We start from the raw sequence: 14267 nt of genomic DNA on the forward strand, positions 1-14267 counted from the left end.
GTTATTCACTTATATGTATATACACATATATACACCTTGAGGAGGTAACTAGTCCCCCAGTTCGGTGGATATATATATATATATATACCTTCAGAACAAGGCAATATATTAATTTATATTTTACACCTACTTTCTTACGGAATCCACCTTTAGCGCTGTGTTATCACTTGCACAACCTTTTATTATTGTAGCGCCCATCACCTTCTGTGATGTGACTACTATGCATTTAGTGATAGCCAGGGCTACAGACAGCCTGGCTGGATTTGTAGTGGCGATTACGTGGTTAATCCCAGGTGTCTAGACTTGTCTGTACCTCCCTGGGCAGAGTGAGACTGTTATATTGTGGGACAGCCAATGGTGGATACTATAATGTGTGTACAGTAGCCAACCACTGGGCTTCTCTCAGCCAGTGGTGCCTGCTGGGAGAGTGTACATATTGGTGGGAGCTGCCATGTGCTCTCTCTAACCTGGACCAGCCATGGATTAGGGCTGGGTCCTGTTCAGCCTGCCCCCTTGGCTAGGCCAAGGCCTGGGGGTGGGCATTGGCTGATGTAAGGGAAAAGGTTTCCCTGAGGCCTCCAACATGGAGGCCTGAGAGATGGAAAGAGGGGAAAGAACCAGGACCAGTGCAGGCTCTTGAGGTTCCCTGGAATGATGTGGGCTTCAGAGCATGGTCGGTGTTTTTCTTGGACAGAGGATCTGCACCCATCTGGACTGTCTGGTACATCAGTGGCTATTGGATGTGGTTGGTTGGATCTGCAATGCTACTTTCACAAGATCTGGTGAGTCTGGAGCGGAGGATGGTTACCCCTAGAACCCCTATACTCCCTAAGAAGATGTTCAATAAAATGTTCAACTAGCATCATACTACTGAAGTGGACATCAATTTATGGGCACCAGAAGAGGGTGGTTAGTGCCAATGGGCGCAGCTGGAAATCAACCCCTAGACCGACTAGATGTGGACCGGGCAAACAGCGGCTCCCTGCGGGGAGTTATCTCTACATTATATATGATGTGCCAACAAAAAAAAAAAAAGTTTGGATTTTATGGAGTAAAGAGGGCAGAAGGTGTTTTGGTTTTACATCATGAAATTAAAACCTTGAATTCCCATGTTCTAAGGTGTATGATGGCAGGCAAATAAAAGCACAGCACATGACACAGGTTAAACTTAATGGTTTTATCACTTTCAATCTTGTAACAAAATACACATCTCATGTTTACCAATTGGCAGGGTTCCCCCTCTCGAATCTGTGCGAAGAAGAAAAGGACAGGAGAATACGCACAGCTAGGACACACCCAAACGTGGGAAAGACAAGTGTACAGAGTGGCTGAACTACATACTGCCAGAGCCTTCTTGCTGGCTGGAATATTAGGCAAGGAAACAGGTTTACCAGAAACCTTTTCAAGTCTGACTTGTATATCTACAAGCTACAATAGTCTGCTGAATCCCAATGGACGCTGCCCAGTGAAGCCATGTGCTTTAGGCTTGGGCCTGAAGACATTTGTGCTGGAGAATTCTTTGTGGACCTGTTTTGCTGGAAGTAGCAGCTGTGCATACAGTCTAAAGCAGATTCCATGACAACTGATTGAACAGTCTCGCTATAAAACCCCATTTCCTTGAAAGTACACATATGGCCATTATGTTCTTTAGTAGTAGATGCTCTTTGAGTAGTGTCCATTGGTTGAGTTTCCAATCTCCACTTCCTTCTTATAGCAGTTGGTCAAGAGATTGGCTTTTTTGGTCAGCTTTGTCAGGACAGACAGGAGTCCCTTTATATGGTGCTGAAATTGGTCCACAAGGTCTCCCGTCTCTTCCTCTGGGATGTCCTCTTTGTCGGGGCAGTGTTTCTCCACAATTTGGCTTTCGGAGTGACTTCCCCACTTCATGTCATGCCTTAGAGATTTCAGGAGAAGGTAGGAATCGTACAGGTTCCTGTTTTCTAAGACTTCTTGGGAATTCTTGTGGTCTCCATTTTCCTCCTTGGCAGGGGCTATGTCTTGGAGCATGCTGGGAACCATAATTGTTTCATCCATGATGGTCGTGGCAGTGTTGAAGCGGTGGATGGCGTCCAGCAGGGAGTGGCGCTGGGGACTGTATTCAGACACCTCCATTGTGTAGCCTTTTCCTCGCTCAGATAAGATTTCTGGGAAAGAATTAAAAAAAGTTAGCATTGGCTACAGATCAAAAAAATTGCACTTTTAGAAATAAAACAATGCCATTCAGCTATAGAATATATATATCCACCAAAGAAAGTACCACCAATAGGGGCAGATCACAGTATTAAATATAAAATGGATCACCTGGCAGAGGTTGCAAGTCCTCTACTATCCAGAATATTCTTGTGGTTGACTAAAAGTCTAAGTCTTTGGTCTAAGGCAGTCATTCCCAAACAGGGTTCTGTGAAACTCTAGAGTGCCGCCAAGGTTGCTAGGGGCAGCAGATTGGCCTCATTTGATGGCATCTGGCCACTTAAAGCCAGCTGCATGGCACCAATGATCTTTGTAGCCGTCTGTTAGGGGTCCATTCTTCCCATTGACACCACAAAGTAGTGATTTTTGCAACGGTTCTTCACTGCAACCACCCCCTGAAATTTTTAGGGTTCCTCTGGGGGCAAAAAGGGTTGAAAGAACCAGATCTAAAGAGTCTGTCTTAATCGGTTTATCATGAAAGACAGCCTGTTTGGGTGTGACCTATTTTTGGATACCATACCAGGCAGTTAGAGAAGGATTAAACTGTAGACAGTGGTTACTTTTAGTGTTTTGGGTCTACAAGTAGGAAAATACACTGGTTATCTCTAAAGAGCATCTGTGCAGTGTTCATTAACATATTGCTTTCAAGGTGGAAGATAGGGAATGGAGAAGCTTGTGTGGGCAGTTCAAGGTCTATGCAAATCTTTCACGTTATTGGCCATTATTGTACAGCCAGCCTAAAGAGTTGAAACCCCAACTCCAGCCAAATTAGAGTGGGCATCTTGTGACCCCATGGTGAATATTTCTAGTGACAAAGGCATTGGAAATGTAATCAATGAAGACCAATATCATGAACACTTGAGCAGAATGATGAAACATTAGGAAACTACAGAGATACACATGTCTTGGCAACAGTCATTATTTGTGCTTGTGTGGTCGGAAGAGGAAATCTCCCCAATGCAGCAGACAGACAAAACTTTTTCTGTTCTGGTGGCAATTCAAAAAGTGGATTTCCCCTCAAATGAAACCCTGGTGACGACGGACACCATGACAGTGAATCTCTCCAGCAGGAACACAGCAATGAAACCCCAACTCACTGCTATTTAAAATGTAAAAGATTTAGCTCCAGAAATACATCAATTATAGGATTCTTTTTTTATACCACTTAAGGGGATCCCCATCATCAACTTGAAAAACTGCAACAAAACAAATCAAGTATTTTAACTGCTTAGTTGCAGAGTTTTTTACTTTCCAAATTTTACTCACTTGCAATGCACCTTCCAACTCCCAAAAGTGTTTGACTAGTGAAATCCCCAACAGCCCACTCACATCTTGCAGGTCACACCTCTCCTCTTGCGTGTCAAGTTACTGTCTGTGCCTGCCCAACTCCTTTGCCCCACCCTATACAACCTTTACATAGCTGCTGGAGATGAGCAAAGGGCAATACTATAGAGCATGGATAGACAACCTTGCCACACCACCTGTGGTGAAATTAAATCCAGTACTGCCCATTAGGAGTACTGCAATGCCTTATGGGACCTTTCCCACATCAGCTTGCGTACCAAGGTTACCTACCCCTGCTATGGAGTCACTTGAGTGACAGCTCTGGGTCTGCCAACATCACATCCAAGATGAACCCAGCAGCAGCAGTCTGAAGGCTTTCGTAGGTCTACACAAGGGAAGTTTGTGTAGGTAAACATGCATGAGAGATGCATTTAAATTTGATGGGAATATTTGTTGTAATAATGGTCTGGCAACAGGTCTCTAAACTGTTTGGAGTGCCACACAATTTCAGCAACAAGTCCTTTAAGAGTCCTATAGAAGTCAAGACTCCTAATCGCACTTAACGGTCTACAAATAGTGCTACAAATCCAAGTTCACGTGTGTAAAGATCTCCATACAATATTAGGACGCTACGCATCAAACGCAACCTTTGTTACTGTTCAGGTAAAGCCCTTTATAGGCCAGATCCACACTACAGAGCATTTTTGGCCCTAGGTCTTCCCTTCATTTTTGTCCTTCTATGCTACCCTTCATACCTTGTCTTAGCCAACATGCACCCAGTGGTGGCAGTCCAAACATGCAAACGGCACAAGCAACCAAGTTTTATTCTTCAAAATGTTCCTACTTTAATCCATCCAAAAAATCCAAACATGAAAAGAGCAACAAAATTAACACTGCACCACAAGTGCTCAGGTCTTTTGCCACCCTTTAAGCAAAACCTACACTGCAACTCTTTCTAGAAGATGGGTCCCAACTGACCCAAAACATTGTACTTTGTAAAAGGAGTGGCAATTTTTTTTTTGCACCGTTAATGCCCCATTGAAAGAACTAAAAAGGAAGAAAAACTTTTAGGGTGGAGAGTTGATCCCTTGCACCAGTTTTTGCTGTTTGCATGTTCACTGGATGACAGCCTCTGGGTCCCTAAGAAAAGCACATCTGTCCAAAACCTTTGGTTATTCAGGTTTGACATTCAGGGGAAAGGTTTTTGGAAGGAAGACATTTTGAAGATTGAAATTTGGAAGTCTCTTGTGCCAATTGTTGCTTTTGAAGTGCCATGGTGGGCTTAGTGGGCTGGATCATAGCACAGGGCATTAAATCCCTAAGGAGGTTGGCAGTCATTCTCTATACCTAGTGATTCTATCAAACAAGGAACATTTGTCCAGTCAAGATCTTGTCTGAGGAGATCCAAAGAAAGACTCCTGCGTCATTTAAATCTTCCTTGTTCTTACTTTTACAGCCAACTGCATTTGAAAAGACTGGGTCCTCATTGGAGGACACAAGTGCATCTTCCATAACACAAACGGTGGCACATATGATACTCCCTGCCTTTCCACTAGGCAGTACTTTGTGGTCAATATCAAGGCTTGAGCACCATAAAATAGGAACGGGGTAGTGTGCCTAGCTTTTTGTTCCCACTTTAAGAAACTTAGACAGGACCAGTACTGAATGCTTAGTGTCTCCAGCAAAGGGGCACCATTATCCCTAGTAAGGGCAAACTTCAGGATCTCTTTTAGTTATAACTAGGATGGTGCAACTTCTGGAGTCCATGAGTTCTAAAAGGTCAACCATTATTCACCAGCCAAATAAGATAACATGTTCCCTACAGAACACATTTGTATCCTTTGCTTCTGCAAAAAAAAAATGCAACTCGCAGTTAGATAAGACCTGAAAGACCAAACCAAGACCACAGCAGAGTCCACATATACCAGGATTGTGGAGCTCTGGTGCTTCAGAGTTCAATTCAATACAACCCACCAGATCGGCTTTATAAAAGGGGGTTATGGAACAGAATTTAGAGTTTAATGCGGATAAGTCAGTACAATGATCAGTAAAGAGTGGTCAATATATATAACAGACAAGGAAACAGTGGAGTACAGTGCTTGTTAATGGCATAAACCCCCGCCCCCCCCTGTCTTCAGCCTGCCACAGGTTCAACTGGCAGTTTTGTACACTGCATTAGAAGAGAACATTCTTCATTTAAACCTGTACTCTACCTCTATAGGGGATGACCCCCGTACCTCAGGCAGAGTGCTACAAGGTGGGTGGAAGAGGAGGGTCATGATAGAGGATGGGACTCACACCTGCCTTTTGACAAACTTGTTACTTTGCCTTGAATGATTGGTGGTAACAGGGTGGGGACGATTTCCCTTAGAACCCAAGGTGAAAAACCAAAGTCCATCCCCTTCCCCACCACATGAGATGTAAACATGTAAACTACAGCCGCATAGATTGCATTTCCTGCCCTCTCACACAGACGTACCCAAGGTGGCGGCCTCTTCTGCTTATCCCCCGGCCCCGAAGTAGATTCGGTTCACTCACAAAGGGTAAAGCAAACATTTCACTAAATGGCATTTAAACCTCAGCAATGGACTTCTTATTTGGTCTGGTAAAAATATACCATTGAGAAGAGTTTGTGTATCTGAGAAGTGAAAACACCCAATGAACTTGCCAGAAATCTTGTCAGCTGGGAAAAATGTAAGCATGTCTGGGCAGATAGTACAGGAAGTCAGCCGAGTACCTCTGAACACCTCCCCTCTGTTATGACCAGAGCGGAGGAGTGGGGGTTCTTTAATTATATCCAGTTTCTTTTTTGTCCCAATACAGCCTTGTTATTCTAGGACTAAGGAGTGGATCCTGCCAGAAATCCAGAGAGCCATTACATTCCTGTGCACTCTGCAGTCTTTTCAACTCTGCACAGTTCACGTGTCATCTACAGAGCACTCCCCCTTGTTAAAAAGATAGGGGGGGGATGTACTGTAGTCCCAAAAACCTTACTGTCCTATTATGACAAGTCTGCTGTTCCATATTACACAGTACAGAGTTCCTTTAGCAACATTTCATCACTTCCCAGATACATTAAGCAGGGGGTGAGCAACTCCAGCAGTTATGGAACTACAAGTCCCATGAGATATTGCAAGAAAGCGACAGGCATGTCTCCGAGACAGATGCATGATGGCATTTGTAAAGCACAGCTGGAGGGCTGGAGTTCCTCAGTTTGTTGTTGGTAATTATTTACTCTAAAGCAGGGGTAGCCAAACACTGGTCCTCCAGTTGTGGTGAAACTACAAATCCCATGATGCTTTACTGGGAGTCATGTCTGTGGCTGTGAGAATGTTGCAATGCCTCATGAGTCACTTTAAGTGCAAAAATACAGTACTGTCCTGTGCAATATCAGCAGTATATTAGGACTAGAGAACACTTCCCCCACTATGTTATGAAGAGGGGGTACTCTATAGTAACACTTTCTATACAGCGAGGTAGCACTGCTACTGGAGAGGTGTTTTGTAGTCTTAACACCTTCTATCTTAGGGTGACAACACCGCAAGCAAGTTGTCATCCTAGGACAGAAGTGTCACTGTCATCACAAGGTAAAAAAAAAAAAAAGAGGGGGGAAAAAGCCTGAAATGGGGGAAAAAAAAACAAATGCAACCACATCTGAGGTCCGGAAAGCGGCAACATATTATATTTCTGTTCATGGGTTTAGATGAGCTTAAAAAAGGTAATCAACACAACATGTTAATGTAGTCACACGTCTTCCACCCAGAAAACCTGTCAATCTGCACAATCCGGTTGCAAAATGCAAATTATATATTTCAGCATTATTTGCTTCCTTCATTCTGTTGCGGAATCATTTACAATAGTGCGACAGGTAACGTGAACAAAGCCAACAGAGAAGTAAATGGAATGGAGGGGTGGGGAAATGGGGTGAGATGGCCGGGAGGGGAATGTTTTGAACTTTTGTGGTGGTATGTAGTTTGGAAGATGACCAGGGAAGGGTGGTGGGGAAGATTAACATTGCCAGCAGAAAATATCAGTTACATAATTTCAATGGTCATTTGTGTTGCAAATACTCTGTAAATGGGACATATGGCGCTACAACTTTATGCACCTACTCACAATGAGAGGGACACTAAACTCAGGCGTGAAATCTTACGGAATGAAAGTACCCCAACCATTGGGGAAAATATTGTTTGTTCGTCACTCGGCTGTAAATTAGGGTTGCCACCTTTTCTTCAAGTGAAACCTGAACACTCGCGGCGCGCGGACATTTTTTGGGGAGAAAGTCACTGCTTATTCAAATGTAAATATCACTATCAAGACTAGTCTCAGTGGGGGGCCAGTAGCCCCTATCTTAATTTCGGTAGTCCATCCCGGGAGAGCGCTTGGAGCGGTGACTACTTTACAACACACACATGGACCATGGGGAACAAAAGTAGCCACCCTCCAGAAGGAAGGAATTAAAGACCATCTTTGGGTACACTGACATCAGGCATATATAGTATATTGCGTACCAGTGTCAGGAGTTCCTATTACAGACTGAGAAAAGCCATCACTGTGATGACACATTTCCCTCCACATCACTGACTTCCTGTCCTAAAAAAACATTAAGCAACATGACAAGCTAGCAATGGTCATCCAGGTTTAGCCTGAAATGACTACCAAGGTCATGCACATTTCCTGCATCTATGGAGACGCTTTATTTGCAAGTAGGGTATGAGTGGATGCAACATGTTGTTGCATTGGCCAACATGTCCCAACACAATCTACATGCCAAACTTCAATGAGGAAAATGTACCTGATCCTCAAACCGAAAAAAGGATAGCAGATTACTGCCAGCACAAAGAAAAGAACAAGCTGCTGTGTGTCAAAGATGAATAGTCAGCCATAATGTGTAGATACCTCCCAACTGTCCCTCATTTGGAACCAAATCTGTCCTACTCCGTTGTTCCTCTTTTTGGTCTGATTAAAGGTGCCCATACACTGCACGATTATCGTACGATAATCGTATGCGATCGGGTTTTCGTACGATAATCGAGCAGTGTGAACGGAGACGTGCGACCGTTTCTACTGTACGGTCGCACGTCTTCTGTCGAACCAGCATGTTCGAAAACCAGCCGGGAATCGTACGATTTTCGGCTGGTTAGAACGGTGCTCGGAAGATAAATGCTGAACGGGCCGGTGTGCGCACGCGCACACTGCCCGTTCAGCATTGCGGTCATCGGAAGCCCGCCCCTCAGGAGGGCGGGCTTGCGATGAGCGAGAGTGCGATCTGCCTGTCCAAGATAGGCAGATCGTACGTTTTTTTAATCCCTTTACAACCATCGCAAGACTAAAGTCTTGCGATGGTTGTAGAGTGTATGGCCACCTTTACTGATCTCTATGAAAATGATCTATGTAAAAAGGAGAACTATGAGGCGAGTGCTTTTCACTCACCTCATAGTTCTAGCCGACCTGTGACAATGAGACTGTCACAGGTCGGCTCAGTAGATCGGGAGGTGAGGGAACACATACCGGCGTTCGCTCACCTCTCGATCCTGTCAAGGCTCTCTGCCGTGACAGGGGAGGGGCTGGATTCCCCCCTCCCCGATCCTCCAGCGCTGACTGGCGGAACGGACGGGGTAGGGGGCAGGTACAGCTGGCTCTGCCTCTAGATAGGCAGAGCCAGCTGCCAGTCACGCAGCTGGGCAGATCCCGGCACAATTGTCGAGATCCGCTTCAGCGTCCTAGTATACCGCGAGCTGTAGCTCGCGGTATACTGAGCCTAGGGTGAGGTTAAGGAACATACTTAACCCCATAGTTCTCCTTTAAGCTGCCACAAGTGGTGTTCTGCACTAAAACCTTCATCCCGTCCCTCAATTATCCCGATTGCCATGTTATAAAGCCAGTAAAATAAAATTTAATTGTGGAAAACCAATCTAGGATTTATCAATCATTTTTTTTATATACAAATTCTGAATTGGCAACTGGGTTTAATGGTAAATGGAGTTGCGGCAGGGGTGTGTCCATTACCTAAACACATTGGGGGGAATTTATCAAAACTGGAGCAAACAGAATCTGGAGCAGTTGTCCATGGCAACCAATCAGCATCTCTTTTCAGTGTGCTCAGGTAACATTTGAAAATGAGACAGAGAAGCTGATTGGCTACACTGCAAGTTTGCTCCACATTTTGTTTGCTCCAGTTTTGATAAATTCCCCCCATTGTCTTAGGTGTCCCTCTTTCTCACCTCCAAAAGTTGGCAGGCATGTGTGGTAACAGACATTTGAAAACTATATACACCAGGAAATACCTGATAGGACCAAAATATATATTTCCCAGTTTCAACACCTTCCAGAAATAAGGGCGTGGGAATAATTTTTGAAGATGGACACAGGTTTAAACACTGCGTAGGGCAGGGTTGGCCAAACTCCGGCCCTCCAGCTGTGGTGAAACTACAAGTCCCATGAAGCATCTCTCTCCGGGAGTCATGTCTGAGAATCTTGCAAAGCCTCATGGGATTCATAGTTCCACCACAGCTGGAGGGCTGCAGTTTGGCCATCCCTGGCCTATGGGATCCATGATCTTCTAGGGCACATGTGTCAAACACAAGGCCCGCTAAGCCTTCCACCTGGCCCTCACGGCTCTCCTACAGCTGTGGCACCCTCATCTACATCCCAACCTTGTCTCAGTAGTCGGCAGCAGAGATGAGGACAGAACACTTTGGATATACTGACTAGTGATGCACCAATACCGCAGTATCAGTGCCGATAATGGGCAACTCATGAAAACGCTCCGATACCAAGAGCCCATACAGGCGCTTAATTTTTAAATCGAAGTCACCACTGTAAACAGGTGCCAGGCTTCACAGGAAGGCTGGTCCCCAGCAAGGTCCCAGCAGTCTTCCTGTGAATCCTCCTTCCTGTGGATCCATGCCACCTGCTGAGACTGACTGGGACCCCAGGTGAGACCACACAGCCCACCAGAGAGTCCGCACTATTACACCAATTGACATTATTTTTCCTAGACTTCTGCTTTAAAAGCCATTAAGTTATTATTAATACAATTAATCGAATGCAGAGACCATTATTTAATAGGATAAAGAGTAGATACATTTATATAGTCTTACAGATACAACTGGCCCTTTAAGGGCAACTATAATGCTGATGTGGCCTCCAATGAAATTGAGTTTGACACCCCCTGTTCTAGGGGATGGGTAGGCAAGCCCAATCCCTCTAGTTGTGGTGCAACTACAAATCCTATGAGGAATTTGCAAGACTGACAGCCACAGGCATGGCCCCCAGAGGGAGATGGTTAAGATTAGTAGTTTCACCACAGGTTAGCGTTAGCATTAGTCACCCCCCCTTCTAGGGACACGTGAGCCTCTTTGCTCCGGGAAGGTACAGATCTTTGAAGGTGTTTGAAGTTACTATGCTGTTGCTCTAGTATTTCAGTTACCAATGTTTTAGTCATTTCCAAGGAGACAGATCTGAGTCATGGTGGTGGGAAAGTCTGACTCATTGGACTACAAACCACACCTCAGAGCATGGATTCTGAACTGTTCTAAAAAAAAAAAAAAAAGTTACTCTTTGCATTCAAGATTCTTTCAGAAAGTGGAAAGTCTTTCCACATACCCCCACTGATGAGCAGTCTTAGCCATGGTTCCTAGGCTACCAATCCCTCTGCTTTGCAACAGACATTTTGAGGCCAGACCTTATCAGCATGGCGCAGCCCATCCTTAATAAAACAGGAACAGACTTCCACAACTGGGTTACACCGAAGGGAGCCATTTAGCACTCTATGTTATACAGAGTCTCGAATAAAACAGCACCAGACAAAGTGGGGGTCTAAGCAGGGAGACCCCAAACAGCAGGAAGCGGGGTCAGCAGACAGACTTCCTATACCATCAGGTCTACTAGTTCTTGATTAACATCCTAGAAGCCATGTGACTAACAACTTTGTTGCAGTTACAGATCTCTTCAGGATATGTACAGAGAGAGAGAGCTACTGATTGCAGCACATCACTAGACCACTACAATACATCCCTAGACAGGTATAAATCACAGGTGTGCCATGGTGACCCATCAGAAGCCACAACTTACTGATGTGCCACAATCACCATCAACTGCTTTGGATATCAGGAGACCCTATGGACCCAGAGAGTCATCAGCCATGTGCATAAAGGCAACTCCCCAATAACTGAGCTACAAGTCACTGGGAAACTTTGCTACACAGATCACTCATTGTCTGAAAATTAAATGTTCCCCTAACATTAAAACACTGAGAACAAATAGCAGTGACAATTCATTGCAACAACATTGTCAGCGTGAGGTGGCTGAAAGAACGGGCTTAGGGCTCAAACAATAAAGAAATACCTCAAAACAAACAAAAAAGTGTTCCCAGAAATAGGAAGTTGTGTTTGCCAGTTTGTAAGTAAACACATTTAAGTAATGCAACAAAGTATCCCATAACACTGACACACCCAAAATATTGTCCACCCTGTACTGTATCAAAACAATAAGTGCAACAAAATATCTCACAACACAACATCCACCCTGCACTACAAGTCAACAGTAAAAACTAGAAGTAAAACATATAAAAGTGCAACGTATCCCTTAATACATTTTCCACCCTGCACTGTATACAAACAAAATGATTAGAAGTGCAACAAAGTATCTCATACATAATAACTTCCACCCTGCACTACAAGTCAACAGTTATTTAAAAGTTGTAACAGTGTAACCCACACCGCTGACACACCCATCACAACTTCCACCCTGCACTGTATATAAAACAATATGAAATGCAACAAAAGTATCGCACAACACAACTCAATCTGCACTAGAAGTTAACATTAAAAAAGTAACAACATCCATCCTGCACTACAAGTAAACATTTGAAAAGTGCAACAAAAGTATCCCACAACTTCCACCCTGCACTACAAGTAAGCAATGATGTCAAAGTTGCAACAATGTAACCCACACCAGTGACACACCCAGCACAACTTCCACCCTGCACTGAAACCTGATGATTAGAGATATACATTTACTTCTAAAGGTGAGAGGTATGCAAGCAGGGAATGCAGTGTGAGCCCCCCTTGGAAACATTGCACTCCCCTCACAATGGCTTATGTGCATTTACCATCAGAGTTGCATTCTTCCCCTGTGGCTCCCAGCAGCTCTCACAGACCAACTCCACAGCTCTTTCTTTAAAAACTTGGCACCTGGTCTGCCCAGCCCCTCCCACCGGCTGCAGCTGCTGGTACAACCTTCTGATGACTGCTCTATTTATGGAGATCATCATCCAGCTTCAGCATTATCACTGCTGTCTTCCTATTGGCCAGGAGCAATCAACCCCGCACCCCTCCACTCTCACTTTACCCCTTCACTGCCGGAGGGGACCTAATGCTGCTGTTGCCAACTTGAACTTCTGAGTTTCCTTTGCAGATTGTGTCTCTCCAGCTGTTGTTGAACCACACCTGAGCCGGCCCCTGCCCAGCTGGGACTTGTAGTCCTGCCGGAGCCAGAGTTCGCTCCGGCAAAGCGCGCCGGAGCGGCAAGAGTTAACAGTGGTGTTTTGTATTTGACTGGTGATGGAGTCCCGCCCAGCTAAGTCTTTGTTTAACTCTTCCTTAGCCACAGGCGGGGATTTCCGCTCTGCTTTTTGGAGATCCATATAGGGATCCATTGCATCCGTTTTACAAGGCCCCATGGGTCCTTTAAAGGTCAACTCTTCCGAAAAGAGATATTTCAGTTTTGCATGTTGGTTGGCAAGCTGAATCCCACTCTGGCTTGCTATGTCTCTCCTATTATCGTCAATGTAATACTGGATTTATGTGGCGTTGGCACCTTAAATAATAAAGGGAGACGGTACATTTACTGCAAAGGGGTCTGCGTGCGAGATCATACAATCTGATCCTGGCCACACACTGTAATATGTTCTTCATTCAACCTGCTGGAAAAAGATTCCTCCATCAGCACTTACGAGTGTTGATCAAGGAATCTCCCGCTGACTGGCTGCCAGTTCTGTTCGCTCGAAGATTTTCCAACCAGCGCCTTCAATCAGCTAATCAAGGGATGCCGGCTGAAAGGGTGCCGACAGCGGCACCCACTGTTTGAATTTCGGTTGTTCACCCGCCCTCTGTGCCAATTTTTAAAGTTCATCAAGAAGCGGCCAATATTTGCATAGTGTACGGCCAGCTTTAGGCCTCATTCACACGAGAATCGTTCGGCACGTACTGCTCCATGCTGCGTGCACAGCCGTATCGGGCAGCTCCCGGGAAGGACAGGTGCTGAGCGTGATTAGTACGCAGCCCCTGTCCTTCTCTATGGGACTACGCTGCCATACACCGCCCTACGCTCACCCTCCTGCACGTGCGTACGGGTGTGGGTCCCGGCTCGGACAAAGACAGGATCCATCCTGTCAGCGTACGAGTATGGAGACCCGCACACAGACCTGCAGGGCAGGTGAGCATAGGGTGGCGTACGGCCACGTAGTCCCATAGAGAAAGACAGGGGCTGCGTACTAATCACACTCAGCACCTGTCCTTCCCGGGAGCTGACCGACACGGCCGATATTTCGGGGGTTCCCGCACCCTGCGAGCTTCTGCAATCATTACAAAGTCAAATGATGGTGTGAAGGATAGAAATAATTGGGGAGCCCAGCAGTAGCGTCACAAGGTGGGTGCAGCCCGCGCCGGCTGACACCATCAAAGGGGGTGACACCAAAATGACAGGCAATAATTTTGGTGTCACCTGCTCTGAAAAGTCAGGCACTTGGTCATGGACTGAGTGACCGGCAGCTGTACAAGAGAGGAGGG

General features: G+C 45.4%; 1 protein-coding gene across 1 annotated transcript; it reads right to left on the reverse strand.

Moving 5' to 3' along the window:
- Positions 1-1522: 1522 nt before the first annotated feature.
- LOC108802152 (mid1-interacting protein 1-B-like) lies at positions 1523-12706 on the reverse strand. Its single transcript, XM_018574029.1, has 2 exons — positions 12590-12706; positions 1523-2144 (listed from the first exon to the last, which is right to left on the reverse strand). The coding sequence occupies exon 2, from the start codon at positions 2110-2112 to the stop codon at positions 1648-1650; it is 465 nt and encodes a 154-aa protein (XP_018429531.1). The 5' UTR covers positions 2113-2144; positions 12590-12706; the 3' UTR covers positions 1523-1647.
- Positions 12707-14267: the final 1561 nt, after the last annotated feature.

This window comes from Nanorana parkeri, unplaced genomic scaffold (genome assembly GCF_000935625.1).
Source record: "Nanorana parkeri isolate BGI_ZX_2015 unplaced genomic scaffold, ASM93562v1 scaffold2685, whole genome shotgun sequence".
Taxonomy (NCBI): domain Eukaryota; kingdom Metazoa; phylum Chordata; class Amphibia; order Anura; family Dicroglossidae; genus Nanorana; species Nanorana parkeri.